The 21,557-nt window shown below is 49.4% G+C and overlaps 1 protein-coding gene and 1 pseudogene across 3 annotated transcripts in view; one reads left to right on the forward strand and one right to left on the reverse strand.

Moving 5' to 3' along the window:
* The window catches only part of IRAK2 (interleukin 1 receptor associated kinase 2), a 57,213-nt gene extending 35,894 nt beyond the window's left edge, over positions 1 to 21,319 (reverse strand). For both annotated transcript variants that reach the window (XM_084766463.1, XM_084766462.1), the window contains exons 1-2: positions 21,164 to 21,319; positions 12,787 to 12,969 (exon numbers count right to left, since the gene is read on the reverse strand). In XM_084766463.1, coding sequence (XP_084622589.1) covers positions 12,787 to 12,969; positions 21,164 to 21,257 — 277 coding nt within the window. In that variant the 5' untranslated portion in view covers positions 21,258 to 21,319. The remainder of the gene's footprint in view (positions 1 to 12,786; positions 12,970 to 21,163) is intronic.
* LOC311588748 (transmembrane protein 256-like) lies at positions 7,558 to 9,001 on the forward strand (annotated as a pseudogene). Its single transcript has one exon. The product of its transcript is annotated as a transmembrane protein 256-like (transcript).
* Positions 21,320 to 21,557: the final 238 nt, after the last annotated feature.

The following is a 21,557-nucleotide window of genomic DNA, read 5'->3' on the forward strand; positions in this document are numbered from 1 at the left end:
TAGTCCCAACAAACCTCCAGCAGCCACACAGGAAGACAAACATCATGTGCTTTCTCTCATAAGCAGAATCTAGAGCTAAACATAGACAGACAGAAAGATAGAAAGGGGACAATGAAGGGGAAGGAAGGCGTCTATGGGGATGGGAGGAAGAGAGGAAATTGGGGGAGACAAAATAGCTATTTTCTCTCATATGCAGAATCCATATTTAAATATATTCATATATACATATATGTGTATATATACATATACATACATATACACATTACACACACACATATATGTATATATGAGAAAGCAAAAAAAGGGGAGAAATTTGGGCACAGTAAAGGGACCAGCAGAATGGGACAGGGTGATACGTAAATATATGCTAAGTATACTGATACATATGTATGAATGTCAAAATGAAACCCATTATTTTTTCATTTTGTTTTTTGAGACGGGGTTTCTCTGTGTAGCCTTGGCTGTCCTGAACTCACTTTGTAGACTAGCCTGGCCTCGAACTCACAGAGATCCGCCTGCCTCTGCCCTCCCGAGTGCTGGGATTAAAGGCGTGCACTACCACGCCCGGCTGAAACCCATTATTTTTAAAAAGGACCTCTGGGCCAGGGATAGCTCACCTGCACCAAGCTACTTCAAAGGCCACGGCAGGATGCTCATTAGACCCAGAAGTTCAAAACAATAAATTACCTGACTAAATAAAGTCAAAAGAACCTCTGACTTCCAGTGAGGGTCTATGTGGAGGCTTTGGAGTACAAAGCTATTCCCAACTTTGTTTTGTATTTTTAAGACAGGGTCTCATATAATCCGGACTGGACTAAGACTCATTATGCAGCCAAGGGTAACCATAAAACTGATCGTGGACCGGGCATAGTGGCACACCCTTTTAATCCCAGCATTAGAGAGGCAGAACTACATCGGACAGCCTCTATATGCATATGTTATTTATTTATTTTTTTTATTTATTTTGGTTTTTCGAGACAGGGTTTCTCTGTGTAGCCTTGACTGTCCTGGACTCACTTTGTAGTCCAGGCTGGCCTCAAACTCACAGCGATCCACCTGCCTCTGCCTCCCGAGTGCTGGGATTAAAGGCGTGCGCCACCACGCCCGGCTATATGCATATTTTAAACCCTCACAGGAAGTAAATGTGGGTGGGAACAACCCCTCGAGCACAGGAGATGGATGGTGGGAGAAATGGAGTTCACTGGCCTAGCAATCTCCCCACCCCAGAAAGAAAAGGGGTGCTAGTGTCGTTTATCTACAGCTCTGGTAACGCGTGGGTTCTCAGAGCCTGAGACTTTCCTCAAGCTGGGCCCAACCCAGAAGGACCAGGTTAGCATCTTGGACAACAAAATGGCACAGCACTCTGTCCAAGCCCCATTGCGGTTGCTAGGCTTGTGTACAAAGGGAATGTGGTTCTTTTTTTTTTTTTTTTTTTTCTCTCACTTTGTTGTATCCTGTCACCGTGTGTAGGTGTCTCAATGGAGCAAGAACCGTTTCCTGGAAGCCAGCCGCGACAAGAATCTCTGGCCAACATCCCACCAGCTAAGGGCTCGCAGTGGGCTTACTGCCAAGCCAGGTCCAGGGAAAAGGGGATTGAGAGATGTAAGCCACTGGGACTGAAGAGATGGCTTAGTGGTTAAGAGAGCTTACTAGTCAACCTGAGGACCCAAGGTTCAATCCAGTACCAACATCAGAGAATTGGGATCTCAGCATCAGCACCAGGTGGCTCACAAATGCCTATAACTCCAAGGAATCATACCTCACCCTCACCCCCACATCTCCACTCTCCAGGGTGCGCCACATGCACACACATTAAAATAAATCTTTTTTTGTTTTGTTTTGTTTTGAGATGTAGGCCGTTGGTACTACCCACTTTCCCACTGTCACCCTGTCTCCCAGTATGCAAGCATCTAACTCATGCTCTGGGACCCAGGTCCAACAGCAGCCTTGTATGGTTAGAGGTATCTCACCTGCAACCCCAACCACTCAGGATGGTAAATGAAGGTTATTTTGAGTTTAAGAGCAGCCCGGAATATACTATGAGCTCTAAGCCAGCATGGATTACACAGTGAGACCCTTCCTCAAAAAGCAAAGATGCTAAGGAGATGGCTCTGTGGGTAAAGTGTCTGCTGGGCAAGCATTTGGACCTGAGCTCAGGTTCCCCAAGAGCCCATGTGAAAAGCCAGGGGTGGGGGCACGTTCCTGTAACAAAAACACTGGAGGGCTGGGCGTGGTGGCACATGCCTTTAATCCCAGCACTCAGGAGGCAGAGGCAGACAGATCACTTGTGAGTTCAAGGCCAGCCTGGTCTACAAAGTGATTCCAGGACAGCCAAGGCTACACAGAGAAACCCTGTCTTGAAAAACAACAACAACAAAAAAAAACCAAAACAAAACAAAACCCACAAAAACAAAAACAAACAACAACAACAAAAACCCAAAAAGCACTGGAGGGGCTGGGAAAGCGAATTCCTGAAACTCAGCCAGAAGAGCCAAAATGTTGAGCTCCAGGTTAAGTGAAAGTCACTGATTCAAAGCATACAAGTGGAGAGTGACAGGAAGTCCTGGGGGGTGGGGGGACCCCACACATATGGACACCCACGGGGGTACGCACACGCTCACACTAGCAAATATAGCCCCCTCATACTCTCACACAGGTCCAACAGCAACGCGGCCATCCACTTGAAGAAAGTGAAAGCGAAATGCTCATTTTCTCTGGAGTCATTTATTTCTGCTCCACTTCCTTCAGTGGAAAGGATACAAGGCAGTTCACCATGCTGAAGCCTTGGCTGACCCCAGGGAAGTCTGGGCCTCCTCCCCTGGTTGTCTGGGGATAAATAACACAGTGGCAAATCCCAGCACTGCTCCCTGGGGCAGAGGAGCCTCCGGGGCTGCCAGCAAGGTCCTTATGCTATGAACAAACACATTCTGGAAATCCTGCCCTTTACCCACCCAAAGCAAACAATAGCGCCATAATTAGGTATTTATTTTAATTCTTAAGTTGACCTGTAGCTGGAATGGATCCTTTCTAAACAATCTAAAGTGATTAACCACAAACTAAAGGACCCTGGAGTCAGGCGCCCACCTGGGGACAAACAGTTCACTAGGCCCTTGATTTTTACTTTTCCAACTAATCCCCAGACCTATTCTGTGTATCTGTGGTTTTAACACCACATGTCTCTCTCTCTCTCTCTCTCTCTCTCTCTCTCTCTCTCTCTCTCTCTCTCTCTCTCACACACACACACACACACACACACACACACAGAGCATGCACAAAACTCCAGATTCAAAAGAGACACGGGCTGGAGAGATGAGCAAGCTGTTAAGAGCACTCACTGCTCTTCCAGAGGATCTGGGTTTAATTCTCAGCAACCACATAGTGGCTCTCAGTCGTCTACAACTACAGTTCCAGTGAATCTGGCTCCCTCTTCTGGCCACTGTGGACACTGCACACACATGGTACACATACATACGTGCAGGCAAAACACTCAGACATAAAATAAATAAATATATATATTTAAAAATAAATTTTTGAGACAGGATTTCTCTATGTAGCCCTGACTGTCCTGGAGCTATCTCTGTAGACCAGGCTGGCCTCACACTCAGAGATCAACCTGCCTATACAACACAGTGACAAATCACAGCATTGCTCACTGTGGCAGGGGGACTCCTGAGGTAGCGAGGTTCTCAGTCTATAAACATTCTGGAAATGCTGCCCTCCCAAGTACTGGGATTAAAGGCGTGTACCACCACGACTGACTCTAAACAAAAAATGTAAAACTCCTCCTCCTCCTCCTCCTAGCTGCTTCATCCCTGGATGCCCAGAGAGTCCATACCTACCCATGGTTACAAAGACTCACCATGACTCATTCATTTAAATGTCAGAGACAGGGTCTCTGCTGAGACAAAACTCAGTGCAATGGCTGAGTCAGTTCCCAGCACAGGGTGGTGGGGGGGCAGGGGATCAAGCAGTTTACAAAGTGGGAAGTCTCATGCACACAAGAACTTGAAGGACCCCATAAGCTTCTGTGAGGAGAATCCCTTGAAGCAGAGGCCCAAAAGATGACTAGCAATGAGGACTGGACTCTGGAAGAAGACAGGAAGATGTGAGAGAGACCAGAGCTCCAGAGAACAGCATGTGCAAAGGTCCTGAGGCAGAAAACATTTTGGTAAGTTTCATCAAATGGATGAAGACCCACTGGCTAGCTGAAAGAAAAGGCAGGTAGTAGAGGTAAGGTCAGAAAACTGGACAGGCTGGGCGTGGTGGCGCACGCCTTTAATCCCAGAACTCAGGAGGCAGAGGCAGGAGGATGGCTGTGAGTTAGAGACCAGCCTGGTCTACAAAGCGAGTCCAGGACAGCCAAGGCTACACAGAGAGAAACCCTGTCTCAAAAAACTAAAAAAAAAAAAAAAGAAAAAAAAAGAAAACTGGACAGGAGTGAGACTGTGTGGGGCTGTGAGGGGTTAGGCAGAACCTTGTCAAAATCCCCTTGAACCAATGTCACCTAGAGCTGTGACCCACTTGCCCCCTCTCCTATTCCAGACTCCCTTGCCATTAGATTGAAGCCACGTCCTGGCAAATCAGGAACAAAAAGCCACTGAGTGTCATCCACTGCCTCCCCTGTCACAGTGACCTTGGACCCAGCTCCAAGAACACAGAAGCCGTCCTTTCCCGGGGTTGGAGCTCATTTTAGGGTTTCTGTTATGCCGTGTGACGCAGCTGACACTGACTCACAAATCCTCTGAGGCCAGCTGAACCTCACACTCACAGGAGCCTGGTGACCACAGCATGGTTCACAGTCAGAAACTGACAGATGAGCCTCATGGTGCCCCAGTTTACTTGCGCTGCACGTGGCCCTCTATTCATTCACCCACCACTCTCAAAACCCACAGCAGCTGAAGAAGAATCATTTCAGGGAAGGAAATCAGGTAACCTGCCCTATACTAGCATCAGCACCTTAATAAAAAAAAAAAAAATAGAGTGGCCATCTCTTCATGCTTCCTGCTGTAAAAGCAAAGCAAACAGGGGCATGCTTATACACGTATCCATTTGATTGTTTGCGACAGGGTCTCTTGTAGCCCAGGATGGCTTCAATGAAGCCCAAGCCTGGCCTTGACCTTCGGCTCCTCCTGCCTCCGCCTCTCAAGTGCCACCACACCTAAAGATGCCCATTTCTCTGAAGGGGAAACTGAGACTTGACTGAACAAGCTACCCAAATACAGATTAAGGTCATGCTGACCTCCCGTTGGTATCTTGGCCACTTACATATTAAATGACTTAGGGTAAGTTTCTGGGCCTCGGTTTTTACATCTATAAAATGGGAGTAACTAAAGTCATGAGGAGGGCCGGGCGTGGTGGCGCACGCCTTTAATCCCAGCACTCGGGAGGCAGAGGCAGGCGGATCGCTGTGAGTTCGAGGCCAGCCTGGTCTACAAAGTGAGTCCAGGATGGCCAAGGCTACACAGAGAAACCCTGTCTCGAAAAACCAAAAATAAAAATAAAAAATAAAAAATAAATAAAGTCATGAGGAGAGGTGCTTGCTGGGATACGCCTAGGTACTAAGTCCCGTTATTCACCTGACGCTGGGACTAAAGTCTCAGCCCAACATCATGCCAGCTCCAAGGCCATGTCCCTGGTGTCCCAGGAATGAACCTGACCCACATTTTGTTGTTCCCTCGGGCGGTGAAAAACCTTAGACAGGGCGAGCGCAGAGAGTCTCAGAGTATACGTGAGAGCCCTGTCTGCCACCTCTGTGCAGCATGGCCTCTGTGGAAAAGGAAGGGACACACTTCTCTACTTTGCTCAACAGCCACCCAAAGTCCCCTGTCCACAGAGCCCCAAGCCAGAAAGGAAGTGACTTGGGGCCGCGTGCCAAAGCCAAAGTCTGAACGGCTGGAGTTGCACAAGCACAGCTTCCAGGAAACAACATAATGCAGCAAGAAGATCCCAGCTGAGGTTAGAGACTTGGCCGCCTAGCTCCTCTCTAATGTGTGAGGGTCCCATGGCCAGCACCCACAGAAAAAGGAAAAGAGAAACTCACAGGAAGATAGCAGTGGCCGATGGGAAAGGCTTAGTCACTTCCCACATCCCTTCAGATTCCCCAAGGGTCTCCCCCTACTCAGTTGACAGGCAGAACCACACAGCGACATGGCAGCAGCACGGTTTCATAAGATATGTTTGATAAGTTGACCTCGTCAACCTGATGGGAGTTAGGGTCACCATGGAAGCAAACCTTTCTCTGAGCACATCTGTGAGGGGTTTTCCGGTTTAGGTTAACTGAGATGCAAAGACCCACCCAGTACGAGGGCAGAACCGTCCTGTGGGCTGGGGTCCTGGGCAGCATACAAAGGAACTGAGCACCAGCTCTCCTGACGGGGCTGCAGTGTGACCATCATCCTAGGTCCCAGTGGCATCCCTTTCTCACAGGGATGCCCTCAAACTCCACCAAATCAGCCCTTCTTTCTTACAGCTGCTTTTGTTGGGATTTTGTTACCGCACTGAGAAAAACTACTAATAAAACAGTAAACACACACACACACACACACACACACACACACACACACACACACACCTTTGATTCCAGCACTAGGTAGGGGCAGGATCTCTGTGATTTCAAGGCCAACCTGGTCTATATAGGGAGTTTCAGGCCAGCCAGAGCTCTATTACACAGAGAAACCCTTTCCTGAAAAACCAATAAAATAAAAATAATAGTAACAAGAACAATAATAGTAATAGTAATAAACAATGAAATAGCTATAAAATGAAAATAAACAGTAGGATGTGTTCCAAGGCCTGAGGAAAGTAGGTTTGTTCTATTAACAGAGAAAGTCTTTTTTTGTTTGTTTGTTTGGTTTTGGTTTTTTGTTTTTTTGTTTTTTGACACAAGTTTTCTCTGTGTAATAGCTCTGGTTGTCCTGAACTCTCTTTGTAGACCAGCTTGGCCTTGAACTCACAGAGATCTGCCTGCTGAGATTAAAGGCATGCACCACCATCCCCGGCAACAGAGAAAGTCTTTTTGTTTTGTTTTGGTTTGCTTTGGTTTCTCTGTGTAGCCTTGGCTGCCCTGGACTCTCACTTTTGTAGACCAGGCTGGCCTCGAACTCACAATGATCCACCTGCCTCTGCCTCCCGAGTGCCAGTGCTGGGATTAAAGGTGTGCGCCATCACACAGGGCCAAGAAAGTCTTTAAAAAGCCAGGAACACACACGAGACCAAACAGCAGGTTCCTCTTTTCAAATCACAAGTGGGGAGGATGCTTGCCCAGCATGCAATGGGCCCTAGGTTTGATCCCCAGCATTCTATTATCTGTGTGTGGGGGTACACACCTGTAATCCCAGAATTTGAAAGGTTGAGGCAGGAGAATTGGCAATTCAAAGGCCTCTCTTGGTCTTCAGAAGTGCCTCCTGCCCACCACGGGTTCTGTGAACAGGCCCTCCTTCCAGCCCCCCACCAGCCCTTCCCATCTGTCTCTGGAAGCCCCCCTCCCGCCCACTCATGCTCCTCCCAGTGCGTGTGCTGCTATTGGCTACGTGTATGCGTGTTCATGTCATTACCCTCTATCCACAAAAGCACCGTGAGACCTAGGCTTACGCATGCACTTCAACCCTCTATCACTAAGCCACATCCAAGCTACTCTGTCAAGGAGAAACAGATGCCCAGGAAGCCTGAGAACCAAGGACCCACTAAGAACCAGAGACTGCCCTATAGACTGGCCAGGACCCGCGATCCCGGCAGGCAGTGGAATCATTGGCTGCTAGAGGCAAGCAGCTTGTACATGGACTGCGGCTTCCTGTTCCATCCCAGCAATGGATTGTGGGCACACTGGCAGGAAGGCGGTGCAGACAGTCTCTGGCTGAAGCCCTATGGGTTAACAGAAGCTGATAGGAAAGAGTGACAGATTGCATCAGATGGTGAACTGATCTAAAGAAAGGGCCTGTAGATGCCAGGCCTGTTTCCCTTGCCGGCAGGGCACGTGTGGGAAGACAGCTGTATACAGATATCCGGGTGGCCATGTGGAAAGACACGTGTGTGTGTGTGTGTGTGTGTGTGTGTGTGTGTGTGTGTGTGAGAGAGAGAGAGAGAGAGAGAGAGAGAGAGAGAGAGAGAGAGAGAGAGAGAGACTTTCTATCTTATTCTCTTAAAGCAGTGACCCTAATGCTGTGCCCCTTTAATACAGTTCCTCCTGTTGTGGTGACCCCTCAACCATAAAAGTATTACTTTTAATCATTTATTTACTTTTATGTTATGCACATTGGTGTTTTGCCTGCATGTATGTCTGTGTGAGGGTGTCAGATCCCCTGGAACAGGAGTTACAGACAGTTGTGAGCTGTCATGTGGGTGCTGGGAATTGAACTTGGGTCCTCTGGAAGAGCAGTCAGTGCTCTTAACCACTCAACCATCTCTCTAGCCCCATAAAATTATTTTTGATGATGCACTTCATAACTGTAATTCTGCTACTGTGAAAAATTGTAAATATCTGTGCTTTCTGATGGTCTTAGGTGACCCCTTTGAAGGGGGCGGAACCTAAAGGTTGAGAACCAGTGCCTTGACCACCCACAGCCATGGCTGGGCTAGGGGCTGCTTTCCACCGCCTAGGTGCTTTGTCCAGAGCTGGGGGCCTTGGGTATGGCCTCCTATGGGGCACACGACACCCAGTTTCCGGATGCCTATGGGAAGGAGCTCTTTGACAAGGCCAACAAACACCGCCTGGCCCTGTTACTACAGCCTGGCCCTGTTACTACAGCCTGGCCCTGTAAGGGGTACCCCATTGCAGACAGCCCCTCTGGGCAGGATTACTGCTAACTTCTGGAACCATCTTATTCCACACCAGCTTTTGTTATCAGGCCCTGAGTGGAGACACTAGCATCCAGACTGTGGGTCCTGTTTAGGGGACCTGCTAATCTTGGGCTGGCTTGTCTTGGCTTTTTGCAGTGTCTTGTTTAAGTGCCCAGTCCTGGCCTTTCTGAGTAACTACACGCAGAAGGGGACGGGGAGATGTTGAACCAGAAAGGAAATAAAAAGATAAAAAGCACATTAAAAAAAAGAAAAGAAAAGAAAGAAAAAAAAAAGAAATCTTTAAAAAAAAAAAAGCAAGAGAAAGAAATGTGTAGGAGCCAAACATAGTAGCACATGTCTTCAATCCCAGCAGCTGGGAGGCAGAGGCAGGCAGATCTCTGTGTGTTCAAGGCTAGCCTGGGCTACAGGGGGAGTTCCATGCCAGGCAGGCAACACAGTAAGACCCTATATTATACCACACACACACACACACATACATACATACAAATGCACACATACATACACAATGGGGGAGGGGGGCTAAGTGTGTAGTTTAGTGGTAGAACAATTGTCTGGCATGTATGAGGTCCTAGGTTCCATTTCCAGAACAACAACAACAAGAAATGGTGGGCAGAAGTTAAAATTTTAAGTTAACTGCAGCTGGGCAAGTTAATAGTAACCAGGTAAATGCAAAATAAAATTAAATAGCCTGGAGCCAGGTGTGGTGGCACATGCCTTTAATCCCAGCTCTCAGGAAGCAGAGGAAGGTGGATCTCTGTGAGTTTGAGGCCAGCCTGGTCTACAAAGAGAGTTCCAGGACAGCCAGGGCTATTAGGCAGAGAAACCCTGTCTGGAAAAACAGACAAGCAAACAAAACAAAACAAAGCTTGGTTAGAAAGGGGGGCTCTGAGCATTCCTAATACAGGAGCTTGAGTGCCTGCACACATGCCCTGGGTGTTTACCTCTAGTACGGGCAGGCATTTTTGTTTTTTTCTCTCTCTCTGTCTCTTGAAAAAAAACAGCAAGAGTCAGAAAAGGGAAGTGTGAAGCCTGAAGATTTGATGCAGAGGCAAGTACACAGCCAGAATCCCACAAGGACGGCCAGGGGATAGGGTAGTGGTTAAGTAGGTAGCTTCAGCGAGCAGAACTGAATATGTTTGGGGAACCGGATTCGGGAGGGGGGCTGGAGGGGGGCTGGAGGGGGGCTGGAGGGGGAGGGGTAAAAAGGCAGAACAGGAGGTCTGGGCTGAGAAGGAGGTCTAAGCAACCAAAAGCCAGGAGTGCTGCTTCCTGCCAGGCCAGAGATCCCACAGTTCCTGGCAACCAGGCCAGCTCAACTTTGGACCTTGGACCTTGGGACTTCAAGCCATGTAGCCATTCTTTGGCTGTTTGTTTTTGAGACAGAGTCTCTCTCTAGGTAGCCCTGCCTGGCTAAGCCAGAACTCATAGAGATCAGCCTGCCTCTGTCTTCCAAGTTCTGGAATTAAAAGTGTGTGTGTGCCACTGTGCCTGCCATCGGTGCATTTCTTTAAATCTGGAGCTACAGTAGTCTTGGTTGACTTCTGATGGTAAAGATTTTTCCTAGATTAGTCAATGACCCTGGCTGTCAAAGGGAGGTGTGGCCAGGAGGCTCTGGGGCTCTTCCTCTGCTATCACACATCCTGATGGGACACCACTGCCTTGCCTGGCCTGCCTATCTGACTCCCCAAAGTGAACCAACTGTAACCACACTGTGACCACAGATGAGCTGGCAGCTCTTCCCTACCCTCTGTGGATTTTCCCCCCCCCCCACCTTCATCTCCTCTGGAGTCATTAAGAGTTTATGGTTAATTCTTTCAAAATGCAAAAACAGTTTTTCTTTGGAGGCAGGAGCTCACGTAGCCCAAGCTAGCCCCGAACTCCTGATCCTCCTGCCTCTGCCTCCCAGACGGCAGCTATTTGCCACCGCACCAGCTTAGCATTTATCATTTCTCAGCATCGGCTCCAGTTCAGGTTTCTAAGAAGACAGGGAAACCAAAATTGAGGTCATAATCCTCCAGGGTTGGTCAACAATGATCAAATGACCATGGGGACCCAGGCTCAAAGAAACCCAGAGAGGCCTCAGCTTGGCATCCAGGCTGGTCCATTCGCAGCACAATGGTGGGATCTAAGCCCTTGAAAGGAGAGTCTCTCAGGGCTGTGTACCCTGGGCCAGACCTGGACTCACTCAACCATATATTGCCCAAAGCCCCTCTGGCTGGCCTCTGGGGAATGGTGGCCTCAGCACTGTCGAGAGCCGCGATGTTGCCACGCCTAAAGATGGCGCTGGCTTCCGCCTTCCACCCTCCCGCCGGTGAGTGCTCTCCCTGGTAAACAAGTCCTTATACGGCTATCAGCACGGGCATCAAGCCTTACGGTCTCCGTGACTCATTTCGGACCTATGGAGAGGCTACACGTGGCTCTCCCTGATTGGCTCTTGCTGAGGGTATAAGGCTTTGCCTGCCTGGGGGCGGGGCCATTCTCTGCCAAGCGATACTGCTGTAACTTCATTCCTGAGTAAACCGCCTTGAGAAGGAACCTGGTTGTCTTGAGTCCTATTCCTGCTGGTCAGGAAGGGCACGGACACAGAACAGGACAGGATGGGTTCCAGCTGGTTCTAAAGAGCTGTGAGCCAAGCAGACTACCCTGTGCAGTCTGAAGGGAGGTGGACCTGGAAGGAGACTGGGTATGCAAGTACAAACAACAGAGACAGAAGCCATGCCCAACAGGCCGGGGCTTGGTTTATGGGACGATTTCTGAGAATGCAGAAGCAAGCCAGGCTGCGGTCTCTCCTACTAGAACAGGTACCTCCTATTTAGGTCTCAAAGGAAAAGCCATGGTGTGTAAAAACCCTGGGTTCCCACACACACTAAACTCTAGGGAGTCACCTGGTACCTGAAGAGTGAAGACACAGCCCCAGGGTGGCCCTGAAAGCCCACGCGTGCTGCAGCTCTGAGGCTGGAGCCCTCTAACCCCCTATCCCTGCTCTAAAAGAAGCCTTTAGGAAGCTGGATGTGGAGGGGCATGCTTTTAATCCTAGCACTCAGGAGGCAGAGGCAGGTGGATCACTGTGAGTTCGAGGCCAGCCTGGACTACAAAGCGAGTCCAGGACAGCCAAGGCTAACACAGAGAAACTCTGTTTTGAAAAACCAAAACATAAAAAATAAAATTAAAAAATAAAAAAATTTTTTTAAAGGGTGGCTTTAGGGTCTTCCAGGCAAGGGTCTGGTGGCAGGGCAGGCAGCCATTTTCCATCCCCACATAGGTCAACTTCAAAGCCCACATGGGGGTCTTCCCAGGCCCCATCTTTTTTGCCAGGCTGGAGAGAGTTGCAGGGCCTTGCTCCTACTAGGTGAGCGTGTTACCCCTACGCTATATCCCCAGCCCTAAGACCACCCTTTCCCCTGCGGGCTCCTCCTTGGGCTTTCTGACCCGTGGCGGTTTTCTTTCCACTCTTCCAGTGTTCTCTCTTTGGACTGGCCATCCTTGACCACAGTCCTAGGAGGCTTTCCTACCCCATCGCTCTCATCTCTTGGTTTGTTTATTCTCCCTTCTCTCCTGCTGCCTCCTAACTGCTCCTAACTTTTATTGATTTATTTTTATTATAGGTAAGTGCCCTTACCTATTGACCCACCTCCCTGGCCTCCAACCTTTTTGTTTTGTTTTGTTTTTGTTTGTTTACAGCAATAAAAGTTTTAGATCTCTGGCTAGTTTGGTGTTTCTCCTGATAAACCCAGTGCCAAGTAGAGTACATAGAAGGCCTGCAGATAATGTCTGATAAATCAATGACTCAGTGTGTGAATTTTAACCTGGGGGGAAAAAGGGTCCTAGGGCTGTCATGCACCTTAGTGTCAGCGAGTTCACTGGGCCTAAGTCAGTTCCACTGCCTGTGTTGATTAAAAAAAAAAAAAAAAAAGATCAACTGGGTCTTCAGACAGATAGACAGACACACAGCCCTTGCTGAGACTCCCTTGGGGACAGATGGTTACTCACAGCTCAGGACAATCTGCGCAGCTCGGTAGAGTTCCAAGTGACACAGGAGGTCCACCAACTGCTGGACGGTGGCCTGTCGCATGGCCCACCACCACAGCAGCTCCCGGGTGATGCTCACTCCCTGGACCCTCTCCATGGACTTGATCTTCCTCAGCTGGGTCAGGTCTGTGATCACATAGGAAGCTGGAAGGCAAAAAAAAAAAAAAAAAAGAAAGAAAGAAAGAAAGAAAGAATCTGCTTAGCGCTGGAGATACTGGCTCCGAGGGAGAGTCTCCGCCTGGTCCCTGCTCCCCCCAGACGGTTAAAAATCACAGGACAGGAGCTTGGGAGCTTGGGAGCCCTTTGCTTGTGATAGTCTCTTCCCCAGTACAAGGCTCAGTGAGGAGCAGAGACGTGCCCACTCCACCCAGAACAGAAGCCCCCTGCAGGCAAGGAGTCTCATCTGCTGCCTTCATCACCACCACACCCCCAAATGGAGAAACTGTCTGGCTCTGCGTGCGCAGCAGGTAAGGACGCAGATAAGTGGAAGGCAGCCAGGTAGGAAGACCCTCAGCCTTAGGGATGCCCAGTTCTTGCAGGACCCCAGCAAGTGTTCTCTGATGTTGTTCCCCAAGCATCTGACTCACTAAGTCTCAACCCTGGTGGGAAAAATTAGTATGTCTATGGTTGATAAATGAACAAATGAACTTATGGCCACCATCCGTGTGGAAATGTCACAGCACTTTGCTAACTCTGAAGTACTGGGAAGGACTGCAAGGAACTGTATTGACAATAATACAAAATTATGCATTCATTTGTTTGTTTGTTTGTTTTTTGAAACAAGGTCTTTTTAAAAAATAACTTATTTGCGTCAGCCTGGTCTACAAAAAGAGTCCAGGACAGCAAAGGCTACACAGAGAAACCCTGTCTCAAACAACAACAACAAAATCAAAAACAAATAAAAAAAAATTTGTTTGCATTGGTGTTTTGCCTGCATGTGTGTCTGTGAGAGGGAGTCACATCCTCTGGAACTGGAGTAACACACAGTTGTGAGCTGCCATGTGGGTGCCGGGAATTGAACTCAGGACCTCTGGAAGAATAGTGAGTGCTCTTAACCACTGAGCCATATCTCTAGCCCCCCTGAAACAAGGTCTTGGCTGTATATACCAGACTAGCCTCCAATGTAGCAATTCTCCTGTCCCTGTCTCCCAAACATTATCATTACTGGTGTGAACTAACACACCTGGCTTCCCTTTGCTTTTTTTTTTAATAAAATAGTTGGTTGTTCTCATGGAAAACACACTGTATCTCACCATCCAATGCCAAGTCCACTAGACTACCTTCTCTGTGATCCTTCACACAGGTGCTGGCTTTGGACAGATTTTTGACAGACAATAGGTCCCTGTCAGTACTGTATTTCAAGCCTTCTGCCAGTTGACCCAGGCTTATCATAAATGGCTACTCTTTGCCCCAAGCTTGATGCTGCACACCTATAATCCCAGGACTCTGGAGGCGAAGACAGGGGGGCACTTCTGTGAGTTTGAGGCCAGCCTGCTCTACATATTATGTTCCAGGAAAACTAGGACTATATAGTAAGACCCTGTCTTGAATTAATTTTTTATCAAAAACATTAATTTTATTATTGTTGTTTTTATTGGCATGGTGCTGGCTGGGTATTGAACCCTGAGGCTGGTTGCACATGACTGCACTCCGAGCTTTTCTCATCAGCCCATAAAGAGTTTGTTAGTTTGGTTGAATGGATTTTTGTGTTTTGCAGAACTAGGGCTCAAAACCAGGACCTCATGCACGCTAAGCTGCACTCCCAGCCCTTAAATGTCATTTTTAATTATGACATAGTATCCCACTGATTTTTCTTTTTTGAGACAGGGTCTCATTATATAGACCAGGATGTCCTTGAACTCACAGTGATCTGTCTTCCTCTGCCTCCCAAGTGCTAGGATTAAAGGTATGTGCCACCACGCCCAGCCCTGCCATTGAATTTATTGACATAAAGGAAGCACTTAAGAAAAAATTGAGAATGCTATGAACTGGGGGGTGTGGCATGATGAAAGAATACCATGCAGGGGACCCTAGGCCCCATCGCCAGTACTGCAAAGAGAACCGAACAAAAATGAGGAATTTAAAAATCAAGCCTATGAGTATACTCAGTCGATAGAGTGCTTGCTCCCCGTGCTCTGGGTTTCAACCCCAGCACCACCAAGGAAAATGCCATTAAGTGCTGAACACAAGACCAGGACAAGCCCTAGAGAGAGCCGGTGACCCCAAAACTCCATGGAGCTTTTCTCTCTGGAACATGAGTTGGGGAGCGGGGGAGGGAGGCCAGAGACAAAGCTCAGAAATCTGTAGGACTATGGAAGACGTCAGAGCCAGGATAGGCACAATGGACTTTACACTGTCAGTCCTCCCTGGCTGAATAAGGAAGGGCTATAACATTCTCCCACAGAGAAAGCCTCCAGGAGAAGTGCCCTGTAGGAATGGAAAGTTCCAGAGTTGCAGTTTTAGTCACTGGAAACTCCAAACCAGGTCCCTCGCCAGAAGGAAGTGATTTCAGCGGGCCCAGAGTCCCCTTCCAACTGTTCACAAGGACCAAAGAGTTAGGTGTGATGTCATGCCAAAGCTAGCCCAGCAAGGACACCGGTGGTAGGGACCTCCGCCAGCCACAGCATTGACCCTCTATGAATTTCAGTATCCTCCTAGGAGAAACAGGAAGTGAACCCCAGGGTGCCTCCGAAAAGGGACAGTTTAGTTCTGTGAAACTGATGTCTCCTAAGGTACTATTGATCCATCAGCGCAGCACCCGGGGGCAGAGATGGGAGATGGGGTGACTCAGTCATTGCCAAGTCCTCCCCCACCCCATCCCACCCCCCCCACCCCCCACCCCCGGCCATGGCTCTTATTAATCTGGTCATTTTGGAAAAGAGAAAAATCAAAGTCCTACCCGGGAGACCCAAGGAAATCATTGGCTGCATCCAGGCAGCTCAACCCTCCAGACTTTCACACATGTGTGAATGCTACCCTTCAGATCAAAGGGCCTTATGCTAAAAGCTTGGTCCCAGCTTGCTACCTGGAAGGTGAGAACTTTAAGAGATGAGATCCAGGGTGAGTCTTCCAAGCACTCAGAGACGTGCTGCTCTCAGAGGGGGCTATAGGAGTCCAGCACCTTCCATGACGTGGCTTTGCCTGATGACAGAGCTCCGTGCCATGAGACACTGCCGCAAGGGCAGAGCAGAATCAAGAGACTGAAATTTCTCAAAACTGTGAGCCCACCTTTTCTCTTTCTAAGGCGACTGATTCTCATAGATATTTGTCACAGTGCCTGAGAGCTGACAGACACAGCATATGAGCAGTCCTGGTTCAAATTGGCCCACGCACTTCCTTGCTGTGCATTTGGGGAAGGCCTGTCACCTCTCTCACAGCCTCAGTTTCCTCATCAACCCCAGAGGTGGTTACATGGAGTACATGAACTCTGTACACTGGGGCACTTGGGATAGCATTTGGCAATTATATCCACAGGGAAACCACTGGTTTATGCTGATTCCAGAATCCTGGGGAAATTCTACCCACCCTTACAAGTCATCCAGAACAGGGGCAGCCCAGCCTCCTGAAATGACCCTCCTCTAGGTCATAGGCCCCTCTCCTGACTAGACAAACTCCTTCCAGTAGAGAAAGAGAAACCACTGTGTTCCCTCAGCCTCTTAACAGATGAATGGCTCAAGGACACACAGTCACCTGGTTGAAGTCACACAGCTAGGCAGTGAACAAAGGCTGGAGTGCACCAGTGAGCAAGGGGAGTGGTCCCTCCGCACACTCCCAGGTAGACGAAACTTGAAGGAACGCCTCCCCCCCCCCCCCATTTTACACAGGCTCACACAGATACTACAATTTGATGTTATCGCTGTTGTTTGTTTTTCGAGGCAGGGTTTCTCAGCATAGCCTTGGCTGTCCTGGACTCGCTCTGTAGACCAGGCTGGCCTCGAACTCACAGAGATCCACCTGCCTCTGCTTCCCAGAGTGCTGAGATTACAGGCATGGGCCGCCGCCGAGCCTGGCTGATACTACAGTTCTTTCCGCCGGGAGCAAATGAGGGCTGCTATGACTACAGAGGTGGGGAGTCTGCCAACTGATGCAAACGTGTGCAAGTTTGTGGCTGTGGGGTCTCTAAATCGCTTTAGATCTTCCCACAGCCCTCATAGCGCCTCTCCCAGGACCACAGCACAAGATCATCTGTTTCTAGAATAACTGAGCGGCAGAGATGTAGGAGTAGAGGGACAATCATCTAAGTTCTTCCTCCTTTGGGGCCTGAAAAACCAGAGTCCTAAGACTAGCTGGCAGCTGCCCAGCTGCCCAGGGACTCTGACCCTCAAAGGAGGGCCAGAGCAGCCTCAGAGCAGCCTCCCACCCCTCTGCATCGTTCTCTGGAGTGGATGCTGATCACCTGCCTGCGATGTCCTTGACTCCAGAGACACCGTGGAAGAGGCAGATCGGTCCCCACCCACAGGACATAGGTGCCTCAGGGAAAGATGGACGAGCGCAAGAACAGGGGCGTGGTGGGCTAAGGGGATGCACCGAGAAGTGGGAGGCAAGAACTGGTCCCTCCAAGAAGCAGAATTAGGGCAGATATACCAATACCAAAGGCATCTGTGCCCTAAATCCAAAGACCCTTGAATAAGGTGTCCTACGAAACCAAAAAGACTGTCCTGAGGGGACTAGTTAAAAATGTACTAGGAGGACTGAGGAGGCAGAGGCAGGCAGATCTCTGTAATTTGGGGGCTAGCCTGGCCTACAAAGTGAGTCCAGGACAGCCAAGGGCTACACAGAGGAAACTCTGTCTCAGGAGATTTAGGAAAAAAAAAATGTAGAGGGAATGGGACGCTCCCAGACTGCCTAAATCAACCCTGTCATTACCGGAGTCCTTCTAGAAAGAGGGCAAAGAGCTGGGTATAGTGGCTTTTGAGACCCTGTAGCAGGAGGGAGAGAGGCAGAGAACACGGAGGCAGAGGAAAACAGGTCAGAGAGGTCTGAAGATTCTATGCTTCTAGCTTTGAAGATGGAAGGAGGGACCAAAGGCCAAGGGTCCCTCTATGTGGGTCAGAAGTCTGTGCTGTTTGAAACAGACACTCAGTTTGTGGTTATTTGTTACAGCTACATGGTACAGCTACAGGCATAGTAACATATGCCTGGTACAGGTTACAAAGCCGGGCAGAGGGAAGAGCACCTCAGGCAGGGGAACAGCAGATGCAAAGGCCCAGAGTCCAGGGGAGGCCGGGGAGGCCGAGGCAAGGTGAGCAAGGTGAGAGGGCCAGAGCTGGCAGCCTGCCGAGAAAGCTGATATCCTCAGTCACGGTGAAGCCTCAGAGGGCTGTGGGTAATTCTGCCATCTCCAGGACTTGCAAACTCACAGCAGTTCTCAGAAAAGGGTGGATATATGGCCAATAAGCTAGAGCCAAAAAAGAGGGGCAAGGCAGGCAGACAAGGCGGAGAAAGAGCAGCCCTTCTCTACGGATGCTGGGGCTGTGAGCCACGGCAGCCCCTCTGGAAAACAACTGACAGTGTAACCCTATAACGGTGCAGGACAGAGAGCGTTCCGGACTCTCCGCCACGCTTAGGTGTACACTCAAGGAAAGTGAAAGCATGCGTCCACACTGACGCTCGGACACGAATGTCCTGCAGCGTCATCATGACTGCCCAAGAATGAGAAGACCCCAAATGCCCATCAATGGGAAAATGGAAAAGCAAAACGTGGGGCAATCCATACCATGGGGTATATGACTTGAGTATAAAAAGAAACTGGGACAGCTGGGCCGTGGTGGCGCACGCCTTTAATCCCAGCACTTGGGAGGCAGAGGCGGGTGGATCTCTGAGTCCGAGGCCAGCCTGGTCTACAGAGTGAGTTCCAGGACACTGAAGACTACTCAAGAGAAACCCTGTCTCAAAAACACTAAGAAGAAAAGAAAAAAACTGGGGCAAGGGGTATGGCTCATTATTAGTGTAAATTCTCAGCATGTGAGAATTTTCAGCACTGGCGGGGGGTGGGGGGGGGAGGCGGGTTGTGGGAGAGTAAATGAGAGAAATGGGAGGGGTGGAAGAGAGGCCTGAGGGAGGGGACAGGAGGAAGGTGACTAGGAACTCATCCACCTCAACACTGGTGACCCTTTAAGACTCACTGAAAGATGAAGCCAATCGTACAGGGTGACACACACACTGGACAGTCCCACTCACATAAAATGCTACACCACAGAACGCTGAGTGAGGGGGCAAAGTCGGGGTGCTGAGGAGACTGCAGGGTCCGTTTTGGAGTAATAAAAGTAAACTCACAATGCTGTGAATGTTCTAGATCACCGAGGTGCTCTTTAAATGTGTGAATTATACGATGCTTGATGCTGGGTTTGTTTGTTTGTTTTATCGGTTGCTTGCTTGGTTCTCGGCTTCTTGAGACCAACCCTCACATAGCCCAGGCTGGACTGGAACTCAGTGCTGATCTTCCTACCTCTACTTCCTAAGTGCTGGGACTACACATCTGTGCTACCATAACAGGCTCTTTGTCCAGTTGGTTCTCTCCTTTACATGGGCTCCAGGATTGAACTCGGGTGCCTTTACCCATTGAGCAATCTTGCCAGCCTCCAGGAATGTAAACAGTTTAATTAAATATGTATACATTACTGAAGTCAGGCATGGTAGCACACACATGCCCGTAATACCAGCACTCAAGAGGCATCGATAAGAAGACCAGAAAGTCAAGATCATTTTTTTAGCTAGGTAATGAGTTCAAGGCCAGCATGGGCTACATGAGACCCTGTCTAAAAAAGAAAAGAAAAGAAAACAATAACAACAATGGAACATACATACACATGTATTAATTTAAGAAATTATATAGTTGTAATCCCAGCACTTGGGGCGGGGGGGGGTGGGGGGCCGAGGCAGGTGGATCACTGGATCACTGTGAGTTCGAGGCCAGCCTGGTCTACAAAGCAAGTCCAGGACAGCCAAGATAACACAGAGAAACCCTGTCTCAAAAAACTAAAAATAGACGAAGAAAGAAATGATATAGCTCAGTGGCAGAATGACTGCCTGCCACACACAAGGCCTTGGGTTCAATTTCCAGCACCACAAAAATAAAATAAAGTCTATAACAAACACACACAAATTATTGCCGTGCAGTGGTGGCCTTTAATCCCAGCACTTAGAAGGCGGAGGCAGGTGGATCTCTGAGTTTGAGGCCAGCCTGGTCTACAGAGTGAGTTCCAGGACAGCCAGGGCTACACAGAGAAAACTCTGTTTTAAAATATGAAAGGGGAGGGGGGGGCGGGGAGAGAGATGTGAAGCGACAACAGTTAAAACAGAGCACATCACCAACATGATGGGGATGCGGCTGCGGCTCACTGGGTTCCTTCCCCAGAACTATATACACGAAGCCTGTAATCCCAGTATTCCAAACTGGAAGTGGGGGGATCAGACATTCAAGGGCATCTTGGCTACATAGCAAGCGCCAGGCTAGCCTGGGCTACAAGAGTCCTTACCACCACCACCACCACCACCCCCCAAAGAAAAGAAAGAAAAGAGAAAAATACTAAGGCACTATGGTTCAAATCTATACTCCCACATGCAGCAGGCTGATAGGAACGTGACAAACTCCAAGACAACCTAGGCTACATGAGGAAACCGTGTCTCAAAAGACCAAAAAAGTCACCTGGGATATGGTTCAGTATGATTGCCTAGCAAGCGCAAGGACCTAGGATCAGTTCCCTCACTGCAAAAGAGAAACAGCCACGAATGGTGCCGTATATCTTTAATCCCAGCACTTGGAAAGCAGAGGCACGTGGATCTCTGTGAGTTCCAGGCCAGCCTGGCCTACATAGCAAGTTCCAGGGCAGCCAGGGCTACCTAATGTGACCCTGCCTCAAAATAAGAAAGAATAGAAAATAAGCCACAGAACGGCAACACCAAGGTAGGGAAGGGACATTCCTGACACTACTTTTATCTTTATAACCGTATAAAGAGTCTACAATTGTCACCTGCAGTTTACAAGTTAAGCCAAGTTTCAGGGAAGTTAGCAGAGCCATGAAACAGGAACGCAGCTTGGGCAAGAGAGCAACTGCGCAGGCAGCCTGTCCTTAGACGCCATAGCTCCACAAGCAAGACGACAGCCCAAATGGCCCCAGTGGGAGTGGACCAGGAGCCTGGGTTCGAACACCCACCCTTCCACTTAGCTTGCCTAGGCTATGGACAAGTTAGTTCACAGGCAACGAGGTCGGTCTAGAAAACAAAGCAAAGCAGCAAAGGCATCCCCACCCACCCACCCCCACCCCGGGCCTCAGGTAACACGGGTGGGCGCGTCTGATCGCGGGACCCGGCCGAGAGTAGGCGGTGTCACACTCACCGAACTGCATCCAGTCCCACTCACTGAGAGTGTCGATGTTGCGGCACAGGTCGTCCAGCACCCAGGACGGCAGCTGGTAGATGTAGCAAGCCATGGCGGGACGGCGCGGGTGACTGAACTGAAGGCAGAGGGCCGCGGCTTCCTTAGCCAGGGGCGGTGCTGCGCTTGGCCACACTGGGCAAGCGAGCGAGCGCCCCCGAGCGGCCAAGCGCGGCAGCACGCTTCACCCAGCTCATGGCTGAGAGAGGGCAAGCCAGCGCCTCCTCGTGGTTGCATTCGGTAGCACATGCCACCCGACCCCTGGACCAATGCCAGGAATGGACTCCAAGGCCACGCGAGAGGCACATTATCACCCAGAGTTCCAAGGCAGTCCTTGAGGCTGTCTAACTTGAAC

This window comes from Acomys minous (genome assembly GCF_964271855.1).
Source record: "Acomys minous genome assembly, chromosome: 17".
Taxonomy (NCBI): domain Eukaryota; kingdom Metazoa; phylum Chordata; class Mammalia; order Rodentia; family Muridae; genus Acomys; species Acomys minous.